A 23,744-nucleotide genomic window follows, 5' to 3' on the forward strand; every position below is an offset into this window, starting at 1 on the left:
TTTTTTTGATACAGGGCCTATCTAAACCAGGCTGGCCTTGAATTATCAACCCTTCTGGTCTCCCAAGTGTGGGAATTACAGGTGTGTACCACCACATCTAGCCTGTTTTGGTTTTTTTTTTTTTTTAATGGAAGGTACAGGTTTAGAAAAGCTGAGGAACTTGCCCAAGGTCACAGAGCTAGACTGTGATAGGGATTAAAACCTAAGTCAGCGTGAATGTAAATTACATATTCTCTTTGCTATAGTATCCTACCAGGTACTTTGGGGGAGTTTATATAGCTATATACATTTACTATACAGGTGTAGTAAATGGTGACATGTATGTCAGAGAATCATTCCTGCAATGTAAGTATGATATTGATGCCCATAGGATAGCACCTATGATCAGAATAAAATGAAAAATTGTAATTGTATCTTCATTGTTTTTAAAGCCAGATTTGACAGAGGAAAGAAAAATTTATTGTGTTAAAAGTTATGTTCATAGAAGGAAAATCACAAACATGAAAGTAGTGTAGTGGAAAATATTTGAGGAGGAGGTGGTGAAGGAAAGAAACAGACATCACATAATTTATTGAGTTGATTCAATTCAGTGAGCATTTATTCAGGACAAACTGTGTGTGCCAGTAACAGGACACAATGATGAACAAGACAATTACCACCTTCAAGGAACATTTTGTCTAGAGGGGGAGACTGACCCAGGAAAAACTGCAATCCCATAAAATAAGGAGATTTGAGGTTCAAAGGAAAAATACTGACGGGGATGCAAAGAATTGAGGAAAATATCACAGGGAAGGTGACATTTCAGCAGGTCTAAAATGATTAGCAGGTGTTCCCCAGTTGGGGGGAGGACATTCCAGGAAGAGGGAACAGAATGTAAAACAAAAATATGTGGCATATTTGGGTAACAGAGAACAGTTTTTTTTATAGGAGCTTCCACAGCAGTCACAGGACACCAGGCAGGAGAGCAGGCTGGGTCAGGCTGTGAAGCCAGTCAGCTAAACAGCACTTCCCAAGCATGGTCAACGACCCAGGCTGGACTTGCAAACATTTGATTCTGGCCCATGCTGATATAAGGACAGAAACTGAAAGCAAGTGTTTAGACAGTTTTGTAGCATTTTGACAGAAACTTAATGGCTTTTGAATTTAGCAACAAAAAATGTGAAGCTTGTATAATGTATGTCTTTTTTAAGCACATTTTTAAATTAGCGTGTATTAATTGTACAAAGGAAATATTTCACACATGTATATGTTGTACTTTGATCAGATTAATCCCCTTCATTGTTCTCTTCTCCCTGTCCCCCTCCTCCCCCACTCCCCACCTTCAACAGCTTTCAGTGGGTTTCTTTATGCCATCTTCACATATAGGCACAATGTGTTCCAATATTATTCACTCCCCCATCATTCTTTCCAATAATTATATATGTGGATACAATTATAATCATTATATATATAAATAATCTGTCGTGAATTGGGAAAAATGTTAGTTCTTTAAGCACATATAATTTGAGAAATACTAGGCTTGAGACTAAGTTTTCCAATACAGATATTAAAATAGGACAGAGTGATGATTTTACACTTTGGATATATCCTGCCAAGTTGATCTCAAGCAGACATATAAGTTTTCTTCCTACAGTCATTTCCCATTTCCTTTTCTTAAGCTTAGGGAATTCTGGTTTTTCTTGAGCATTATGTTAAGGAAGGTGGGCTTTTCCCCTAGTTGCCAAGTTCTGCACTAGTTCTGCTTGACTGGAGAAGCCAAGTACAGTATTCATTGCCTTCATGGCTTAAAGGTGTGCATGTGACTGTGATATAGAAGAGGAAGCAGTAGGGGGAGCTTCTGGGAAAAACTATAGATCTTGATAAGACACTAAGGTGGCTTTTGGTTTTTCATTCTGCCTGATACAACTGTGTGATGATGGAATGCTTAAAGTCACCATGGCCATGAGATACATACTAAGGATAAGAAGGAAAAAGAGCACATGAACAGGACTAGGGGTATGGCTCAAGCGGTAGAGTGCCTGCTTTGTAAACACAAAGCCCTGAGTTCAAACCCTAGTCCTATCAAAAAAAAAAAAAAAGATGAAAGAGCAGATAAACAGAACAAACCTATATTGTTCAAAGAATAACTGAGCCAGTATTACAAACCTGGAACTTCCAACCTCCAGGCTTCATGACAGGGGAGTAAATTACATTTCTCTATTGCTAATGTCCATGTAGTGGGATATTCTGGTATTTGGAGCTGAACATATCTGGATTCAGCTCTCCCTATAGACTATTCTTCAGGGAACACTTTTCTGAACATTTGTTGATTGTCTTATTCTGAAAAAACCATCAGATAACTTATCAAGCACTAGACTTTTTCTTTGACGGTTGAGTCAATTTTGAGAGGAATTATTCCTATAAACTCAGTCTGACCATTCAGGGTGAACTGGTGGTTAGGTGAGCAAGAGTTTAGCAGAAAACTGGTTGCCTACTTAGTGTCTATTTACATCTTCCTCCTTTGTAAAAGAATTTGTTTTTCCCAGCCATCTAACAAGATCCAAGGGAGGAGAGAATAACTGTTTAAGCCAATTAGCATTAGGTATTCTTCTGATAATTATTAGTGCTTCAAAAAATATATACAGCCTAATATAGCTCAATCAAACTAAAAACAGGACTTAAGAATCCATTCCTGAGGAATGGTTTCTCTCTTTTGCCAGTCTTGAAGAAAGCACATTCTTGGCTTCATCAGTCTTGGAAGGAGCTCTGAGATGAAAATAACCTGAGTCTTGGACAGCATCACTGAGCCTAAAATACCACTGCATCCAAAGCTTGCTTAACTGTGGACTTCCAGTTACATCAAAGTTTTCCTTAATGAGGTTTTCCTATTGCTTGCCTTCAAAAGCACCAGTTGTCACAGATGAAACTACTACTTCAGTTTTTATAGCCAAAGAAAGAAACACTGGGGAGTCATGAATATGAACATGAACTCTTGAGGGAAGTATCTTAGAACATCCATCACAGCATTAAGCACTCAACTTCTTTTTACGGTTCATATTCATACATTCAAGCTTTAAGCTCTCTAAAGAGTTCATATCTTATGAATCTTTGTATGCTACTTAGCATATAGTTGACATAGTGTCTTCAGTTAATGAACAAAACGGCCTCTCAGTTCTTTGAGGACAGTATGTATGTCTAATTCACATATAAATACTCACCATCTAAGGCTGTTCTTATACATAATCAGCCTTTGCTAGATACATATTAAATGAACATGTTTAAATATGTGGTTTTTATATTCAACACCTGATACAGTAAAGAACCTTGGGCTGGAATTCTAATGACCTAGACTCATACCCCAGGTCACCAGCTTTTTGGCCGGGGTGATTCCCTTTGCCTCTCTGAGCACCTGGCCTTACCTATAAAATGGGGTGACAGTTTCTTGAGTAATACCAGGCTAAGCTGTGCCCAGGGACATGGTCCTGTTCTCATTAACTTTCAAGTCAAACATTTCAAGATAACATAAAGGGGACCACTACAGATGAACTGTGAATGTACCTGTCCTGAGTTTAGAATTACTGTAGTTCCTTTACAAATTAGGTATATCAAACTCACAAATGTTAAAAATATCAGTATGTTGCTAAGAGTGGACAGAAACAGGCACCCTCAAATACTGAGGTGCAAATGGATACTTCTAAAGATCAATCAGGCATTCTCATTCAAAGCCTTGAAAATATGATAGCCTCTGGCCCATCCTTACCTAAGTGATTAGTAAAGGACACTTGTAAGACTTTCCTATGGTGCTCCACTGCAGTGGTGTTGAAGTAGCAAAAAAGGGAAGAAAGGGAAAAAAACCCAAACAGTTGAAAGCATGCATATACTCAGGTAGAGATGTATGAAAAGGTTGCCAAAGTGGTCCTATCATAGACCGGTGGGATTTCAGGTGAGTTCCTCTTTATTTCCACAAAACCATCCAATAAAACAAAATTCCAAAAAAAAAAAAAAAATCAGACTTTAGGTATCTGGTATGTATCTTGTCCCAAACTAATATGCAATTCTTGGAGGGCCATCTGACACATAGCAAGCACCTTATAAAACATTCTGGCTAAATTATGGTAAGATACAGAATGAATTCATACAAAGTTAATACAAATTACATTGTAGAACCATACTGATGGTAAAACATGTTATAATCTTATTATGAGATTTAGAAAATACAGAAAAATTTTCATTTTTGCTTTTAAAAATGTATAAATTTAGCTGGGTACAGTGGCACAAACCTATCACTCAGTGGCTGAGGCAGGAGGACCACAAGTCTGGGCTACATAGTGAGATTCCATCTCACCTCCCCCCATCCCCCAAAAAAACCCAAAAATGCACAGGAAAAGTCTGTTAACAGTATATATAAAAATTAACATCTGATGATGAGGTTAAGGATCTTCACTTTCCTTTTTGTAGACCCAGGACACAGTAAGCAGTTTGGATAACAGACTACCAAGGATCTGTACTGGGTGGGAAGTTTATTTATACCCGTCTTAAGAGTCCAAAATTCTAGTCTTCACCTAGAATACTTCTCTATAAACTATACTGTACTCACCAAAAGTACTATATCCAAATGAGTATTCAAGTTAAAATATGAATATAGAATTGAAGAATTACAGAATGCTAATGACACTAAATGCTAGGTACTACACCAAATGTTTTATATACGTTAATTAATACTCACAACCTTTTAAGTTACATATTACTTGTTTCTTTTCAGGTAAGAAAAAGACTCTAAGACACTGTGACTTATCTGATATCACACAGATGCCTGTTAAGCCTACGTTCGTCATACTTCAAAGCCATGTTCTTATGACCAATTAATTTGGTAAGAATACCAAGGAATGATTTAATTCAGCTTTTATTCTATAAAGGAAGCAATTTTCCCATCCTGTGACACATGAACATTACACATTCCCTTAGTTGTGCTCCTCTATCTTTTTGAAATTTTGAATTCAATGCACTTAAAGGCAAAATATGATCAACTACTTCATAACACTTAAGCCACTAAGAGGACCACAAGATTGCTACCAAGTGAGCTACACTCTCTTCTACTCCAGGTTACCACTGTGGCATAGCATTGGGCTGTTTGATTAGTGACTAGCCTGAGCTTAATAGTAGATAACTCACCCTCAGACACTAAACTTCTGATCTTAGTCTATGCTGCAATGTAAAGTGGCCACACACACACAATAATTATGACAAATAGTTGAGATCATCCAAGCCAAATCACCCTAATATGGTCCAAAATCTAACAAACTTTTCCAAAAGATGGAACTAGTAAAGAATAATGGTTTTAATATTAAGACCAAAGTCTTGCCCAGTTCTTGCTTTTATGAAAGCTAAAAATAAAGGGCTAGAGATGTAGCTCAAAAAAAAGGGATTTTTGTTGCTAATTTTGTTTTGTTTTGTTTTGTGACAGGGTCTTGCTATGTGACCCAAGTTGGCCTGAAACTTGCAATCTTCCTGCCTCTACCTCCTGTGTGCTAGGATTACAGGAGAGCACCATCATGGTGAGTGAAATATGAGTCAGCAAATGAATGAGATAATAAGGCTCCCATACTCATTCTGAATTGGTAAAGGGTGTTCATTCTTCCATATATATAATTTTGGAGATTTTTATTGGTCAAGAGAAATATCTACTTTCTTCTAAAAACAAATATCCACAGTTCCCAGAATGACACAGTAATACAAAATAAATTCATGTTATAAGATTTGTGAGGATATGAGAGACACAAAAAGAAACACACCTGAAGACCTTTGACCAGTGTTATTTTCCTTTTTTTAATAAATTATAAATACTTTAACCATTTATCAAAGAACTTCCAAAATGGTTTAATCTTCTTCATTTTTCGGGGATTATCCATTCACAGAGTAGGCCACCTACAGAAAAGATTTATTTTAGAAAGTCAGATTTCAAACATTAAGTCAGACCTGTGGAGTTAGGGACTTAAGACCACTAGAAATGAATTCTTCAGTCAAGTATTATCAAGCAATTGCCACAACTATTTAAAACTCAGTCATAAAATAAAGACACATATTTTAAAATTCTACTTTAGCCTAATTAAAACATCCCTGAAACTGTTCATTTATACTGTTTAATCTTAAGCTTTTGTTGAGCTAAAAGCAAGATTATTTTCCTCAAAGATATCTTCCAAAAAAGGCTAAGATATTTTATTTCCACAGACATTCAACAGAAGAGACCTGAAAATCCCTCTTTGCTGATTCAAGAATGTTTGGCAAAGATCCACAAAGTGGAAGGCAGAAAGTCAGCTTAGTACACAAGTCACTTCCTGTGGAAAGTTACTCCCTTAATTCCAAGGGCAGAATAAGGGCAACCCTTTTAAAAGCCAGTTGGAAAGATCAAAAAGGGAAAGTAGCAGAGGACAGGGTGCTGGTCTAGTCTGGCAATGCCAGGCTTCTCTCCATGTAACTCTCCCTATCTGCAACCCAAGTCCCTGTCCCAGAAGATGAAGAACAATGCTAAAAACAAGATAGTTAGATCAGGTTAGCCAAATTTTGGTTGATAGGGAAATAAAACATCTAATCTTTCTTCTAGAAAGCTCAAACGAAGAGTGCACTTAAGGAAAGGTTTGAGTGGGAAAGATAACCCAAAGTGAACCCATTCAACATATTAATGATAGCAGCCCATATCATGCTTTGCTATTGACCATACATCAAAAAGGGCCATGTTGTGAAAGCCCCTGGATATAAACCTCTTGGTTATATCCCTATGTGTACAGACCTTGACAGGAGAGGCCATCTTTCTCATCTTAGCATTTTCTAGGGTCTTAATAAACATCTTTTAAAAAAGATTTGAATGGTAGAAATGACCCTTTTTCTGGATTATCTTGGGATATTTTAATAATCAGTTGTTTATTATGTAAATATAGCCTTTTAATTTGTTAGATTTTAACCTCCAAACTGGGTTTTCCAGGTTTCTTCTGATTCCTATAGGCAAAAAGATACTAGTCAGCCATTTCCTGATATTTCTAATCAGGTGTCAGGTTCGTCTACTTTCTCTTTCAGTAAGAAAGGCAAGTCATAAGATAGAAAAAACTGTTTAGAATCACTACCATCATACCTATTTTTTTCTTAGTAGTTTTCAAGACTCTGCTTTTGCTGTTAAATTGTCACATAATTTATATTTAGCATATTGCCTATTACTTCTTTGGCTTAGGTCTATAGTTAAAGAGGCTCACTTGAAAATGATCTAGGAGTGTCTAAATTACCAAGCAGGCCAGGGCCCAGGCTTGTAAATTTTAGAAAATGTTCCTCAGGTGCTCTGAGGTATACCTCTGGGTTAAGAACCACTGGCTGAATATAGCCTAATTTTATACAAAGTATAAAAGAGGTACAAAAGACTTATTCCCAACCTACTGAGTTCAAGGTACAATTAAGATCTACTTTAATTAGGAATATTAAAATCTATGTAGGTTTTTCAACTGGGGAACTTTCATAATCATTGCTGGAAAGATCTAGGTTTGTGAAATACTTTTCCTTTGAAACTGTTCTCAGAAAAACATGGCCTAACAGTCTAAGAGACACCAGTTTAGTTAACTTTATCTCAGAACAGTGCAGGCAGCTGTGCTGGATTTTACCCTACTGCCAGCGGCCAGGTCATATATCAATATATTTCAGAAATAGGTCTTTCTAATTAGCATTCATCATAAAGTTTTAAAATTAAAAACTAAGGTAATTTGCAATCCTAAAAATGAGTATGATGGCAATAAAAAGCCATAAAGTACAAGGATGAAATGTAAAGTGCCTGTGATGTGGTGAATATAAAAGACATGGACTTCTTCACTTGAACAAGTCTTTTCTGACTTTACTATGCCTCCATTTCCCCATGGGGGCTGGGAAAATAATACACCTGGGACCAATGGGGATCCAAACATCTGTTCCTCTTCAAAAGTATTATTATACTGAAAATGAGATTATGACAATTTGAATTCTTAGACAGGTTCCATATGGATTCATATTGTTCTTCCAATAACCAGGATTCAAAAATACACCATCAAGTTTTCTATACAATAGACTTCAACTGAATGTCTGTTGTTCACATCTCCCCAGGTATGGGCTATTAGGTTCTGGTTTCCATTTTAGAATTCATAAAACACACACACCCATCACTTAATCATCACAACAGCTCTATGAAGTACTTTGGGTATGTATTATTATCTCTACTTGACAGATGGGGAAACTAAGGTTCAGAAAGTTAAGAAGCTGTCCAAGACCACACAATGAAATTAAGTTTTCTAAATCTAAAGATTTTGCAAAAATTTTTAGACACAAAAGAAGTGTAAAGCTATCTTACTCTCTTCCCTGAAACCATAAAAGTAATGTATGCTACCTAGAACAATTACATCACCTTTATGGTTCACATGAAGTTCAAGAGAAACTTTTGTTGTTTCCAAAATAAGCATTTTTTTTTATAAACTGTCCTTTATCAAGGGAGGTTCAGCCCTAGCCAACAGCTTACACAACTGACTAGGAAGAGAGTTTGAATATGAACAAAGAAGCCATGCACAAATGTTGAGCTTCTGCATATTTGAAAGTAGTTAATACTTTTTAAGGACACACTTCTTTCAAGTTTACTTGCTTTACAAAATGATCCTCTATCGATTTTGCTTTAAATAACCATCTAGTCTAAAAGCCACTTAAGTATGCCATGTATAAGTAGTAATAGACTTACTATACTATATACACTATGGGTCTTTTTTAATAAATGAAAAAAGTGAAATCCACACAAAGATTAATGTTTTGATGAAGGCTAAACACAGATGAAGTGAAACACTACTAAACTAGACATAAATCAAAATAAAACCTCAGGACTTTCAGTCTATTTCCCACTACAGTCAGATTTCTTATCCGCTAGGGGCAAATTCCTTTACCCATTCCCTTTTTTTTTTTTAAGTTTTTTTTTTTTTTCATTTTTCTTTTATTATTCATATGTGCATACAAGGCTTGGTTCATTTCTCCCCCCTGCTTTTTAAGTCATTAATAGTTTATTTTTGGTTTTTTAAAAATCTATGATTTTGCCCACTATATATATATATACACACACACATACACTCACACACACACATATATATATATATATATATATAGTATGGGATTAAAAACAAACAAATAAATAAAATCTAAAAATTTCTTTAGTGGATTAAGATATAAAAAAACAAATTACTCCTGTTTTAATATATGGGAAAAACAACACTCAGTCTAGCCAAACAACTTTGGGATATTTATATTCTATTGCATAGATAGGCTTATCTCTCTTTTTTTAATACTTCAAAAAGACTGGTCATACATGAAATTCCAAAGAGACAGCAAAGAGGTGGAAGGGAAAGAAGCCAGGCTCTATTACTATTAAACTGGTATGCGGCTTTAGTATTATCTCTCAGCTATCATTAAGTTAAAAGTGGCACTGTGGTGTGGATGTTAGGATCCAAGCCTGAAAACCGAGGTCTAGTTCTGATTCTGCTTAATCCACCTCAAGAGTCCTTTATAAGTATAAGCCTTAATTCCTCATATAGTCACTCACTCATTTAATTTGCAGTTTTCTACTGAGCACCTAGTATATGCTGTGAAGTGTTCTGGATGCTGGGGATGTAACAGTGAGTAAAAAAAAATTCCTCTTCTTCAGATCTGGAGTGAGGCAATGACGATGATAAAAAAAAAATAATATGAAGGTTATGGAACTAAGAATAGAGTAGCCAATGGGTGTTGGTAGCTCATGCCTATAATCCTAGCTACTCAGGAGGCAGAGATCAGGAGGATCACAGTTCAAAGCCAGTCCCGGGCAAATAGTTCCTGAGACCCTATTTCAAAAATACCCATCACAAAAAAGGGCTGGTGGAGTGGCTCAAGGTATAGGCCCTGAGTTCAAACCCCAGTAGTGCAAAAAAAAAGAGAATAGAGTAGCCATTAGTCACACATGACTTTTAAGATTTTTCATGGCTAAAAATTCAGTTCCTGCCTCAGTAGTAAGTCAAGTGTTCCAAGGCCATGTGTGGCTACCACCTATCATACTGGAGTGCAGACAGAGAACATTTCTGTCATTCTGTCACCACAGAAAAGTTATATTTGAAAGAACTAGGACTGAGTGTTATGGAATGGATGGGGTGTTGAGGGAAAGCTTCTCAAATGAGACTTCAAAAGATGCCTGAATGAGGTAAAGGAGTAAGCAAAGTTGGTATCTGAAGCAAGAGATTCCAAACAGAAGAATCACTCCTTTGTGGTACTGTTAAATACATATCACTGAAGGTCCTTTTTAGTATTAAAATTTAAAAGTTCTTCAAAAAATGGTTTGAGGTTTTACTTTTATTAGAATGAAACATGGAATAGAAGAAACAGAAACAATTCCATTTTTGATTCCAGAAAGTACTACTTCTGAAGATCCACATTAGAAACAATAGAGAACATCTTCTGTTTAGTTCCTTTAACTTGGGAAATAGAGTATTTTGAACATCCTACAGTCATGAGTTCCTCTGTCTATGATATAATTCTAAAGGCTTCTGTCATGCCCATTCCTGAAAGCTACATACCCCCTTTCTCAAATTCACTGAATGCCTCTTGACTTATTATCATCATTGGCGAGTACCAATTGGAAAAGTTACTTTTTTTAGTGATACTTACACACGTTAGATTAATGGGACAGTACCTCTCAGACAGAATGTAGCTGCTAAATCTGTAAAGTAATACACAAATTTAAAGCAATATGCTCACCATTTCATATCTTAAATCCCAGGGCTCTCATGCACTCCTTGTGTGCCTCAATTAGATGTCCACAGTGCTCTTCTCCTTTTTCAATGATGCTAAAAAACAAAGCAGGCATAAAGTACATTAGTAAGTAACATACATGATAGTGACAGAGATTGAAGGAGAAGATGAGTATGATGGAAGGCAGCTAGAGCTTAAAAAAAAAATGCTATTATACCAAACAACTTTTATTTGATCTTGTTATAGTGCCATGCCTACAAAGATGTTCCATAGAACTAATTTTTTTTTTTCCCGGAGGGGAGATCTGATTAGAAGAAACAATTATGCACATTAAATATTGCATTTAGTCTATAACCAAGAAACACTGCTCTCTAATGAAATAAACTGACTGAATTAAAATATTTATATTAAATGAAGGGCAGAGAAAAGAGTTCAAATTTTTTGCCTGTTATCACAGAGGAATTAACTGCTTCTGCCCTACAGTCAAACATACCTAAATAAATCTACTTCTAATCATTAAAGACCCAACCATATAAACACCAAAAAAGGTATGGTAGCCAGGAGCTGCCAGATGAATCTCCTTTTAATGATTAAAAAACTATTTCTTAATCTTTCTTTTCTTCTCCCCTGTTACTGGAGTTTGAACTCAGGGCCTAAACCTTGAGGCACTCTACCAGCCCTTTTTTGTGATGCGTTTGTTTCAAGATAGGGTCAATTTGCCCTAGCTGGCTTTGAACCATCCTTCTGATCTCTGCCTCCTGAGTAGCTAGGATTACAGGTGTGAGCCACCAGTGCCCAGCTAAAAAAACTCTTAACTGGTAAAATCACAAGGATTAGGGCTGGACATAGCAGCACATACCCAAAATCCCACCTCTTGGGAGGCTGAGGCAGGAGGATCATGAGTTTGAGGCCAGCCTGGGCTACACAGTGAGACCCTGCCTCATATAAAAAAAAATATAGATGCATATATTTTTATATACACATATAAATATGCATGTACATATACTTATATATACATATATACAAGTAATGTATATAGGACCACACAGCTTTAATCAAGTTAAGCCAAATTCGATTACAAGAAAAAACTGACTCCTGCCTACAGATATTTAAGGAAAAGCCACAGTGGTCAGACAATCCATGCAAACGCAATTTAAAGAAGGAAAAGGTTCTCCTTCCATTCTGAAATCCTTCCCATCTGCTCGGCAGATGAAAGAGGCTGCTGCGTGGGATAGTGAGCTCCTTCTGAAGATAATGGCTGGCATTCACAAGTCATTTATGACTGCTCTATCTACTGTGATAGCGCTTGATGTGGCTCTATCACCAAACCTCACGGTAATTGTGGAGGCAGTATATTTATATGGCTGATTTTACAGATATGAGTCGGATATGTTAAATAATTTTCATAAGGTCGCCAAGTTAGTGAATCAGAATTCAAACCCTGACTGCATCCCGGGCTCTTCTTAGTCATGTCATGCTACCCAAAGACTCAATAAGCACATACTGTTGTTACCATTAGAGCAACTTCAGTACCAGACTGCAATTCTCCATTTACAGCGTTATTTGCAAAGTTCTGAAAACTGATAAACTCGGCTCCTATATTTATTACCTCAGTATACCACGATGACTTCTCTACTTTTTATCTCTAGTATTTTTCTACTTCGTGAGGGCAGAAGGCTGGACAGAGGTGCACATTCACGTTATCTGAGGACTGCTAATGAGATGCATTCTACAATAGAGGTTATATAAAGTGGGAATGAACAAGAACTTCTGTGAATTGATATTCTAGATAAACGTTAAATCACCTATATTGTAGACTGGTTGATTTTTTTATCTTCTGGTTGGTTTAAAAGAGTCGAAAGGAAACGTTTCAGAAATGTAAGGAGTTTTGAGGGGGGAGGGAATCCTTAAAAATTATCAGAAGTGTTTCCTCTCTGGTCTTGCCACATCTATCATAGTCCTTGGCACGTGGTATAGCAACTACTGGTGTATGTCTCCATATATTTTATGCTCCTTTAAATCAGGGAGCATCTTTACGCATTTCTACATCTTTGGACCCAAAAGCAGTGCTAATATGCTCAAAAACTACTTGTAGGAAGGAATGAACAGACAACCCGAGCCTCGGGCCAATGTGACCTCTGTCCTGTCCCTTCACCCTTTCCCCTCTGCTCACGGAGCCCTGGGCTCAGTCGGAGCACAGAGAGCTGACTGCGAAATCTCGGGGGCCCCCTAACTCCCGGGCGCCGCACAGCAAAAGAGGGCGGAGAGCAGGAGCCGGGCCGCCCCCTCCCCGGCTGCGCACTGACCACGCATCGCGCGCCTTCTTGGTCTCCGGGCAGGCACAGCAGGGCTTCAGCGGCTTCTTCTCCTGAGACTCAGACGGGGCAGGGCTCGCGGCAGCCAGACCGGGCATCTTTCCAGCGAAAAGCAACTACGACCGCGATCACCCTAAGTTTCCCAAGCTTTGGCGAACCAAACGCAGTCACTTCCGCAGTGTCAGGAGCAGGACAGGAAGTGCTGTTTCTCTTGGCCGGGGAAAGGGGGGGCGGGACCAAAGCGAGTGCGCGCGCAGAAGGGGAGGGATTAGCGTCCTCACGCGAGAACGATGCTTCTGCGCATACGCAGAAACCGACGTAAAGGTCACCGATCGCTTGAACGTGTGCGGGTGGTTCACGGAGGCTGAGAACCGCGGGACAGCAGCGCTTCTAACTTCCACGAATGTTGAAACTGAAGTCCAAGAAAGTGAAATGACCTGTTCAAGTAAAGAGAAACCACTAGTGAAAGCCAGTTCCTTTGAGTAGCGGACTAGATTCCCCTATTTCAGGCCGGGGCATTACTGAAACTGGAGTTTTGGACCCAAGGCCCGAACTCCTGAGATTCCATATGCCAGGTTCGGCCACTCTCCCGTAAATGCCAAATAAAGAAGAGGTTTATTACATGGCTGGAGACATGCTGTGGGAAGAGGCAGAGTAAGCACTCAGTTCATCTTCAGCCATCTTCCTTGGGTACAGATAAAAGTTATAGGTTGAAATAGAGAAAGTAGGGGCAAGCAGAGGACAAAAGGTATGCATAGGCCCCAGTCACCGGTGTGTTCTGGTTGATCATCATCTCAGTCCTTATTCTGGGACAGGTTCTGGGGTTGTTAATCTGGATTTATTGTCAACTGGTCCATCCTGAGGAAGGGCAACTGTTAGGAGTAGTTTCTGTCTGTTGTCATGGCCCTGTCTTTCCTGGAATCCAAGGTGGTTGCAAAGTGACTGCAAAGAGAATGGCTTAGAGCAAAGACAGATACAAAAATGGAGGACAGATGCTATGCTTTTCTATTGCTGTTAGTTCATTTGTGGCCCCAAGAAGGAGTCAGTGCTTTTTTAGCTAAAGCAGTTTGAGCACCTCTCACATTACCTGCCTTCTGCTTGTCCTCTAGGGCACCCTCCTTTCTCCCACCCAGGCCCTTCTTGTTTTTCACTGATCTTGTTGAAAATGAGTAGCAAAGACCTGAGCAATCGAATCCATGATGTTTTGAGGGGAAAGGTCCTCTAACACTATGCCTGTCCTCCATACACATCAAACTCTCAGCCACCTCCCCTCCAACTGGTTCAGTACAGATTGTTCAATCATTTATTAGTACACTAATTAATAAAATTGAAAATTACCTGTACCATGGCATTTCTTGAATTCAATTGTGTAGATAAGTAAACTGATGTCCATAGTGGTTTTCCAAACTGGTTATTTGCAATACAATGAACCTAATTTTTTTCCTGCACAAAACAGTTGGGAAAAGGGAATTAATTCATTTTTTTTTTTTGAAAGCAGGAGTTGGTGGCATTTATGCCAGGTCCAGCTCCTCACCCCATACACCAAATAAAGAGGCATGATGAAGGCAGAGAAAGGTGGTTTATTACACAGCCTGCAATAGGCAGTGGGAAGAGGCAAAGCATAGCCCATCTTCAGCCATCTTTGGGGTACAGATATGAGGTATAGGTTTAAGTAGACAGAACTGGGGGCAGAGGACAAAAAAGTATGTATAATTAAACAGTCCCAGTCACAGGTGTGTTTTGGTTGACCATTATTTCAGATTGTTCTAGGGTTCTGGAGAAGTTGTTACTGTTGTCATCACTTGAGCGGAGCAGTCTGTTTCCGGTGAGATGATTGCTCCTGCTTTAGGGTGCAGCCTCATCATTATAGGCAATTGTCCTCATTTGGAGGGGTGGTCTGTCCTGCAAGGCTGCACTGTTCCTTAGGGATAGTTTTTTCAGTACCTTGTCATAAAGATGTTATTGATCATTCCCACCCTTCCTGGATTCCATGATGGCTGCAGGAGAGAATGGCTCAGAGCAAAGGACAATAGGTACAAATTGGAGATGGAGATACCAAGCTTTTCTCTTGTTTTTAGCTAATTCATGGGCTCAAGAAGTCAGTGCTTTCCAGCAAAAGCAGTTTCAGAATCTCTCATATTTTTCTGTATTTCAGAGATTTAGCTTAGGGCATCTTTAGACACATCTGTGACTTGGTGCTGTGTAAGAGTATTTCTATATGTGTATTTACCACATTGAGACCATCCTCATTTTGTTATCTGAAATCTTAATTTTTTATTTTTTGGCCATGCTGGGGTAGGGCCTACACCTTGAGCCACTCCACCAACCCATTTTTGTGTCGGGTATTTTCGAGATAGGGTCTCTTGAACTATTAGCCTGTGGTGGCTTTGAACCTCTATCCTCTTGATCTCTGCCTCGGGAATAGCTAGGATTACAGGCACGAACCACGGGTGCCCAGCTGTTATCTGAAAACTTTAAATAGGCAAGATTTTTATTTAATTATGAATTGATATGCTTACTAGTGCAACATATTACCCTGGTGTTCTAACTTCATCTTTATTCGCTATTATCAATTCTTTGAATGACTCAAATAGTGCTTCTTGGACTACCAACATTAACATCACATGGAAATTTACTATACCATAAGTATGGTTCACTAAATTAATTAAGAAAAGAAAATAGGCTAAACATCTGGAGAAAATTAAACACTACTGCTCCTGCTGTAGTAAAGGCCATGTGTGAAAAGCCAAACTAAGAAGTCAGTAGCAAATAGTAGAGGAGCATGTCTTAATATTGAGAAGTAGGGAATGACTTATTTTACAATATCTCAAAAGCACAAATTGTAAATAAGAATGTATAATTCTAATGCATAATGGACTAAGAATGTATAACTGGTTGAAACCACATAATCTTTACTCATAATAGCGTCTATGCATATAGGACTATTGAGATTGTGACTCATCACTTAATCTCCACATCAGTTGCGATTGTTATCTATATTTATAGATAGGAAGAAACTGATCGAGGTTCAGAGATGTGCATGATTTGTTCGGGGTCCCGTAACTTGTAAGTGAGGCTCCACAATTCTCTGTGCCTTTTTATTGTTATCACACTAAATTTATCTAAATGCAAGGTGACTACTTCTTATTTCAGAATTAATCATTGATCTGTACTTGTGCTACTGAATTTTTTTGTACAGTAAATGGCTCTGACAGTTCTCTCTGTGATATCCTCAGCTTATATTGGCAGGCTTCAGGTAAAGGAGACCCTTAGGCTCTTTTAATGGCTGCTTCTTTGAAATGGAATATACTCTCTTGTCCTTGGGGGGCAGTGGGAAAGAGCAAAAGCTATTCTTTTCTAAAGTGAAGTATTTAGTTGTTTATATTCAGCTACTTAACTCTCTGCTTGTTTTATGAAGGACACAGCAAACCTACACATGTGGGTTACTTTTCCTTTTATCTTTTAATTGATAAATAAGCTAGCTTTAAGGCAATTTTAATTTTTACATCACCATTATGCCTTTCTTGCTCTGCCTTAACTCCCTGTAGACTTGTAGGATGACCTATTTGGGTATTAAATAGAAAGAGTATAAAACCTGAAAATTATTGTTTCCTATTTCACCCCAAGAAAAAGTTCATTTACCTGCTGCTTCCAAGAAAAAGAACAACAGTGTTCAAGAGCTGCCATTAGAGATTAAATTGAAAGTCGGCGGCATGTGTAAACTAAATAGTAAAAAATAAGATTCAACCATTTGTTTTATGAAGTCCATGCTGAAGTTAGTTTTGAACTTGGGACCTCATGTTTGCTAGGCAGGTGCTCTCCCACTTGAGCCACCACCCTACCAGCCCAAATTCTTGATCCTTTTTATTTTATTTTTTTTCTGTGGAGTGGGGTTTGAACTCACAGCCTACATGTTGAGCCACTCCACATCCCTTTTTTGTGATAGGTTTTTTTCAAGATAGGGTCTCTCAAACTATTTGTCTGGGCTAGCTTTGAACCTCAATCCTTCTGATCTCTGCCTCCTGAATAGCTAGGATTTCAGGTGTGAGCCATCAGTTCCCGGCAAGTTCTTGATTCTTAATTCTGATTTTAACCAGCAATACTTCACTCTTTTAAACCTCTGGGACTCATTGCTGTTACTGTCATTGTTGAATTCATAGGCAACAAGTTTGAAATAGTGACTTGAGTGGACTTTTTCATATTATAGTGAATGTGTTTATTGTACAATATTAAATGGGGATATTAGCTATATATGGCACCAAACAGCTATTCTGTGGATGGGATGACAGCCCTGGCAATGTAACATTAGGAAATGCTTTCTAAAATCCTTCCATGCTAAAAGTTCTCAGCCATTTTTTAGGCCTAACTAAACCCAGGTTTGGTGATTTTACCAAGTAAGGGTGGGTTATTGAGGCTGGTGGAGAAGGAGTGACACCATATGTTGAGAGAGAAGAATTACAAGGCTTAAATTCTCATCTGTCCAGTTAATAGGTAGACTTTGTATCACCTTCTTAAGAAGCAAAGTAAGGTAATGTTTGCATAGTATTTAATGTCTGTCTCTGTGGGCTGGGGGGGAGGGGTAGGGCAGGGGGAGAAAGCTTTCCAGTTTCCCAGGTAAATATGTGCTGTGTAACAGTCTCTACAACTTTTCAAGTACATGAAGTCTGAGATTTTACTCTGCTTGCCTGTCAGTTTCATGAATGTAGGTGGAAGCCACCAAACTAGAGTCATAGGTAAAGCACAGTTTATTCCTACGGCAGCAGCAGCAGAGTATCAGCATTTCTTTGCCAGTTTCCAGAACCCCGGTTCCCACAGGGTGATGTGGGAAACTAGATGGCAAAGTGAGAGCTGAGTCTTGGAGATCCTTAAATTAGTTGGGGGATGTTAAAAAACACATCCAGTGATACTTATTAAGGCATAGTAAGGCAGAATTGTATTGAGGACCATTGTAACAGAGTCTTCCAGTGAGGGAGAGAGATTGGGCTTAATTGTGAATACAGTAAAGGGCAAGTGGTACTTTGTGGCCAAGAAGCAGAGCAGGGTCAGTGGATTGAAATTACTAAAAGGAAACATTAGGGATGTGATGGTGGCTGGAATACGAAATGCACCCCCCCTACACACACCTCCCACAAAGCTCATGCATTGAAGGCTTGGTCCCTAAAGCAGTCAGTGTTCATAGATGGGGCTTTTGGGAAATGATTAGATCACAGGGGCTCTGCTTTCATCAATGGATTAATCAACTGATGGATTCATAGTGTGAATAGACTAGTAGGAGTTGTGAAACTGAGAAAGGTTGGAGGAGGTAACTGGGAGTGTGTCTTTGAAAGGTCCCTGACCCCTTCCATCCTCTCTCTCTCTCTCTCTCTCTCTCTTCACCTTCCATTCCTCCCTTCCTCCTATCCACTATGAGGTGAGCCATTGTGCTCCACAGTCATGATGATCTGCCTCACCACAAGTAGGCCCAGAAGCAACAGAGCCAAGTGACCAGGGAATGAAACTTTTGAGACCATAAGTTGAAGTTAACCTTTCCTCCTTTAAATTGTTTCTCTCAGGTATTGGTCACAGTGCTGAAAAACTGACTAACACAACGGGTAAGGATGATTCTAGCTAAACCAACTTAAACCAACTTACCAGCATTCTTGCTAAAGGCAGGTCATGGTGTTTTGATGTCACCTGGGGAATGAGAAACCCAATTGGATATAGAAGGTAATCAGATATCAAGGATGGGGGAGGGGTGTCTTTCCAAATTGATTTAGCAGGGACCTTTACTAAAGCTGGATTTCACAAGGAAGTACACTGCTGAGTCTGGGACAAGGTTCAGGAATCTGCCCGAAGTAGATTTAGCCAAGCAAAGAGTCTTTGTCAGGGATTTAAATAGGAGAAGACATTTTAAGTTACAAAGGTTTAGAGGTAACAAAGTACATATTGATTTCCAAAAACCCCAAGAAGTTTAAAAGTAGAGACAATAAGTTAATACCAGAAGTATCTGCAGAAAAGAGAGAGGCAGTCCACCAAACATAGTGAAGTGTCTATGAAATCTCATAAAAAAGAGAAACGAAAGGGAGGGGGTATAAAGGACAATGGTGGAGGGAATGAATTCAAGTATGACATATTTAATACATTGTAAGGACTTTTGTAAATGCTACAATGTACTCCCACCCAGCACAAAAATAAAAATGCAGCTCTTAGGAGCACTACTAGCTGAATAGGGTAATTTGAATATCATAAAGAATAACCATCATAATGGATTAAAACATCAGCTAGGCAAAAATTCATGAATTCATAATGATACTATGTATAGTACACAAAAACTTTGTGGCCAACATTGGAGTTTGCTTAGAATGCTGACTCATTTCTCTGAATTCCATACTGAAAAGGAGGAATCCAGCACTTATCCTATTTATGATTTCAGGATAACCAATAAGTTGGCTTGAGAAACTTTTTGTTATAGAAGAATCCCCAAAATAAATAATTACTAGAAATTCATTGTTCCAGATTAACAAGTACCAAAATGCAACATGAGTTTTTTAGGCTCTTGAATGAAACAAACAATAATGACATCTTTGATTCAACCAGGGAAATTTGAATGCTGTAGTATTAGATTATGTGAAGGAATTACTGCTTTGTTAGATATGGTAAAGGTGGTTATCTTTTTTAAATTATCAGTTTGAGATGTAGATTAATTTAAGGGCAAGTAATATTGTAACTGAGATTTCTTCCCTCCTTTCCTCTCTCCCTCCCTTCCTTCTGGGGTTTAAACTCAGGGCTTCATGCTGGCCACACCTCCAGGGAGAGAAAGACGACTAGCCCGACGGATTGTTGGTAAATGTTGATTCTGCGCCATGGGCACTTAGGGGTTCATTATGAAAAGCGGAATCACTTTTGCTCATCATTAAAAATGTCCATTATAGTTTCTAGAAGCAGAGCCAATGACAACAGCGGGTTATCTCAGTTGAGCGAAGGCTGGGGCTCAGTCAAGGTCAGCAGGGTGCGGATTAGGAGTTACTGATGCCTAGCCCACTCCGAAGGCTAGCAGGCAAATGGACCAACACTGGAGTCCTCAGGACAAGTCCCCAGAAAGGGGCTTTCCCAAATGAAAGCACCTAACTGTTCTAGAAGGTCTGAGCTTTACCAGGGATTTCCGAAAGAAGCTGCGGGAAGTAACTGACAAATCTTCGCGGGATTTCTCAAGAGCAGCCTTTTCCCCAACTTCCGGCGTTGACCCTGGGTGAACCGCTGAAAAACTTGTCGCAGGCGCCGCGGGAATTGAGGCTGTCCCTCCCCGGCCTTCCTCCTCCCGGTCTCCACGTCCGCCCTTCCTTTGCTCCATTCGCTTCCCTCCTCTTTGCTTCCTGCTCCCGGCTCCTCGCGCCCCGCCTCTCCACGCCTCGCCCCGCCCCTTATCACACCAGGCCCCGCCCATCCACGCTTCGCCCCGCCCCTTACCCTGAGCGCCCAAGGTGGTTACCATAGCTACGGTGCACACAGCTGCGAGGCTCCCTAGCTGGTCCGTAGCTGGTTGGCCGGAGGAAAGGAGCAACACCATGAGCCACGTAGTGACCATCGAGGATCCCAAGGACAACCTTCAGGGGTCTCAATACCTGTGCAGGGAGAGGTCAAGGCCCGGGGGTTACATGTTCACCAGTCGAACGTACGATTTCCTATACGGTAAGGGCTGCTCCAGACCTTCCAACAGGGTCGTGGGCCAGGTTGTGGTCCTACAGATAGAGCGACCTGGCCGGGGGCGTGGCGCACGAAAGAGGAACATCTGCACAGACCCGCTGCCTGCGGTTGTCCTTTGTTGGGTGGGGACTACTCTGAGCCCTCCAGGGACAGCGCACTCGGGTGCACGGGAAGCCGCAGGTACTCTCCCAGCCCAGCGCAGGGTCACCTTACTCTTCATTTTCCTAATAATTATCTCAGCCCTGCCTGAGCTGCCTTCCTGAAGGTACATTTTGTGCGGACATTTTGGTGTCCAAAAAAGCATGGGAGATTTCACGCAATGGTCCCACTTCCAAAATACATAAACTGCCCAACGAAAGTGACCTTCCTGCTCTTATTCTCTGGCCAATTCCAATTTTGGCATTCTAGGCAAAGAAGTACCAGTGTATCTCACGTTTATTTTTATCGATTTTTCTTCAATTTTTTTCTTATATATGGTTCCTCCAGAGCCAGTAAAGCCCCAGTTTATTTTAATGCCCTGAGTTTCCATTTGTGGTCCATCTCTTCTGGACCCAGTCCTGTTCTATACATTCTTTTGTAGTCTTCTCAAGCCTACACCAGTGCTGGTACATATACTAGGTATTTCATAAATGTTAATTGAATTATTGAATTTACTGCTACAACTATGGTAGCCAGTTAAGCAGGGTGTTTTATGCCAATTTTGCCTTCAGTTGTTCCAAGCTGTCACCTGAACCTTGCTTTGTTTCTAACCATGTGGTGTGGGTTTCTCAGAGTTTCCTTTGGTAGGACATCTGTAGGATACCCATTTCCTGGCTAGGGCGTGTGTAATGAACACTAAAATATTCTGGCCAGTAGTTTTCTTTGTTCACTCTTGGTTTCATCTTAATAAATCTAGTAAACTCCTGAAAACATACCACCACGTTGTTATCAAAGGTAACTTGGGAATGTAGAAAGCCTCTTTAGCAAAGACAAGAAAAGCATTTATTAAGCCAGTTTTGTAGTTGTTTTATTTGGCAGTACTGGAGTTTGAACTCAGGGCCTTGCACTTGCTAAGCAAGCTCTGTACCACTTGAGCCTTGCCACTAGCCCTTTTTGCTCTTCTTTTTTTTTTTTCCTTATTTTTCCAATAGGGGGCTCACTTTACGCCCCGCCAGCCTGGACCAGGATCCTCTTATTTATGTTTCCTGAGTAACTGGGATGACGGGTTCATGTTACCATGTTCAGCTCTTTAATGGTTGAGATAGTGTGTTGAGAACTTTCTGGCCAGGCTGAGTTCCAAATTCCTGATCTCCACCTCCCAAGTAGCTAGGATTATAGGCATAAACCAATACATCTGACTGCCCGTGGTTTCTTTTATTCCTAAGTATCTCTTTTGCAGAGAAATTGCTAAATTATTCTGTATCCCTTGCAGAGAATAAAAATTCATTCAGAGTAGGCCAAATGAGTGTGTATCTTACAATAAAACAGGCAGTCTCTCAGCCATTCATGGACAAGAAGCAAAGCATGCCAAGCAGTCTAGAACCTGGACAAGGACGCTCAGAACTAAGGTGCCAGGCTCCACTTCTTCTTTCTTTGACTGTGTGATCTTTTACTCAGTAGGTTATTCTATTAGAATTTAGCAAATAAAAATAGAGAATTATAGTTACATTTGAACTTCAGATAGATAAATAATATTTTAGTAAAAAATTTTCATCCCATATAATATTTGGGCCATTTAAAGAATTATCAATTGCTTATTTGAAATTCAGATTAAATTGGGCATTGTGTGTTTTATTTGGCAATTCTAGCTTTCTTTCTGTGCACATGCTTCCTTCTTCCATCTGACAGGAAGCCTTATAATTTCAATTATAAGGACAGTGGTTGGGGTGGCACACTATGTGACATCTTAATCCTGAAGCTTACCACCAGTTGTATAGAGTCTTTGTGGTTCTTAGCTGAAAATTTACCTGAGAAGGTTGGCTGGCAGCCAGCCAAACACCAAACCATCCAGCTCATTGGCTGATCTTCTATCAGATTTATACCTGAAAGGACTGTGATGGGTGGGTATGAGTGTCAGTGATACAAATATGGGCGCCTTTGCAAGCTCCTTTACCCTTTCCTACAAACCCCTGTGAGATCCATTTGTCTGGTAACATTTTTGACCTTTTATGTACTGTTCGGTCTATCTTCATTCTCTTGCTCTGTGTGTGTGTGAGTCCAGCGCCTTATCTGTGCTAGCTAAATGCTATTTCACTTGAGTTCCTTCCTCCCCAACCCTGGCCAGTTTTCTTTTACTTCATTTCTAGATAGGGTCTCATGTTTTTGCCCTAGCCAACCTTAGATCACAATCCTCCTACCTCCACCTACCCTGTAGCTGGGATTACAGGTGTGTACTACACACCTCTCTTGCAGCTTTTCATCCTTGTTAGGAATATCAAATGATTGTACCCAGTAAGTTGTTTTTGTTGGGTAACCAAAGAGTTGTTAGATTTTAGGAATTGACTCACATTATCCAAATTAAAAACCTATTTCTTTTTCTTTAATTTTTATTGTTTTATTATTCATATGTGCATACAATGCTTGGGTCATTTCTCCCCTCTGCCCCCACCCCCTCCCTTACCACCCACTCTACCCCCCTCCCCCCAAACCCCTCAATACCCAGCAGAAACTATTTTGCCCTTAACTCTAATTTTGTTGAAGAGAGAGTATAAGCAATAATAGGAAGGAACAAGGGTTTTTGCTAGTTGAGATAAGGATAGCTACACAGGGAGTTGACTCACATTAATTTCCTGTGCATGTGTGTTACCTTCTAGGTTAATTCTTCTTGAACTAACCTTTTCTCTAGTACCTGTTCCCCTTTTCCTATTGGCCTCAGTTGCTTTTAAGGTATCTGCTTTAGTTTCTCTGCATTGAGGGCAACAAATGCTAACTAATTTTTTAAGTGTCTTACCTATCCTCACTCCTCCCTTGTGTGCTCTCGCTTTTATCATGTGCTCAAAGTCCAATCCCATTGTTGTGTTTGCC

General features: G+C 39.5%; 2 protein-coding genes across 4 annotated transcripts in view; one reads left to right on the forward strand and one right to left on the reverse strand.

Moving 5' to 3' along the window:
• Positions 1 to 5,780: 5,780 nt before the first annotated feature.
• Cox17 (cytochrome c oxidase copper chaperone COX17) lies at positions 5,781 to 13,280 on the reverse strand. Its single transcript, XM_020176535.2, has 3 exons — positions 13,050 to 13,280; positions 10,750 to 10,838; positions 5,781 to 5,904 (listed from the first exon to the last, which is right to left on the reverse strand). The coding sequence occupies exons 1-2, from the start codon at positions 13,154 to 13,156 to the stop codon at positions 10,754 to 10,756; spliced, it is 192 nt and encodes a 63-aa protein (XP_020032124.1). The 5' UTR covers positions 13,157 to 13,280; the 3' UTR covers positions 5,781 to 5,904; positions 10,750 to 10,753.
• The window catches only part of Cfap91 (cilia and flagella associated protein 91), an 81,879-nt gene continuing 67,744 nt past the window's right edge, over positions 9,610 to 23,744 (forward strand). For 2 of the 3 annotated variants that reach the window (XM_074073231.1, XM_020176525.2), the window contains exon 1: positions 20,524 to 20,726. In XM_074073231.1, coding sequence (XP_073929332.1) covers positions 20,603 to 20,726 — 124 coding nt within the window. In that variant the 5' untranslated portion in view covers positions 20,524 to 20,602. Of the gene's footprint in view, positions 9,639 to 20,523; positions 20,727 to 23,744 lie in introns of those variants that run through there. The other variant, XM_074073232.1, reaches the window with a different exon arrangement.

The sequence above is a fragment of the Castor canadensis genome, chromosome 5 (assembly GCF_047511655.1).
Source record: "Castor canadensis chromosome 5, mCasCan1.hap1v2, whole genome shotgun sequence".
NCBI classification, from domain to species: domain Eukaryota; kingdom Metazoa; phylum Chordata; class Mammalia; order Rodentia; family Castoridae; genus Castor; species Castor canadensis.

Bases quoted from the DNA above. Each gene is read 5' to 3' on its own strand.
- Cox17 (XM_020176535.2), bottom strand. From the start codon at position 13,156: ATGCCCGGTCTGGCTGCCGCGAGCCCTGCCCCGTCTGAGTCTCAGGAG. The intron at 10,839-13,049 runs GTCAGTGCGCAG...TTTGTTTTTTAG, and splicing joins AAGAAGGCGCGCGATGCGTG to CATCATTGAAAAAGGAGAAG.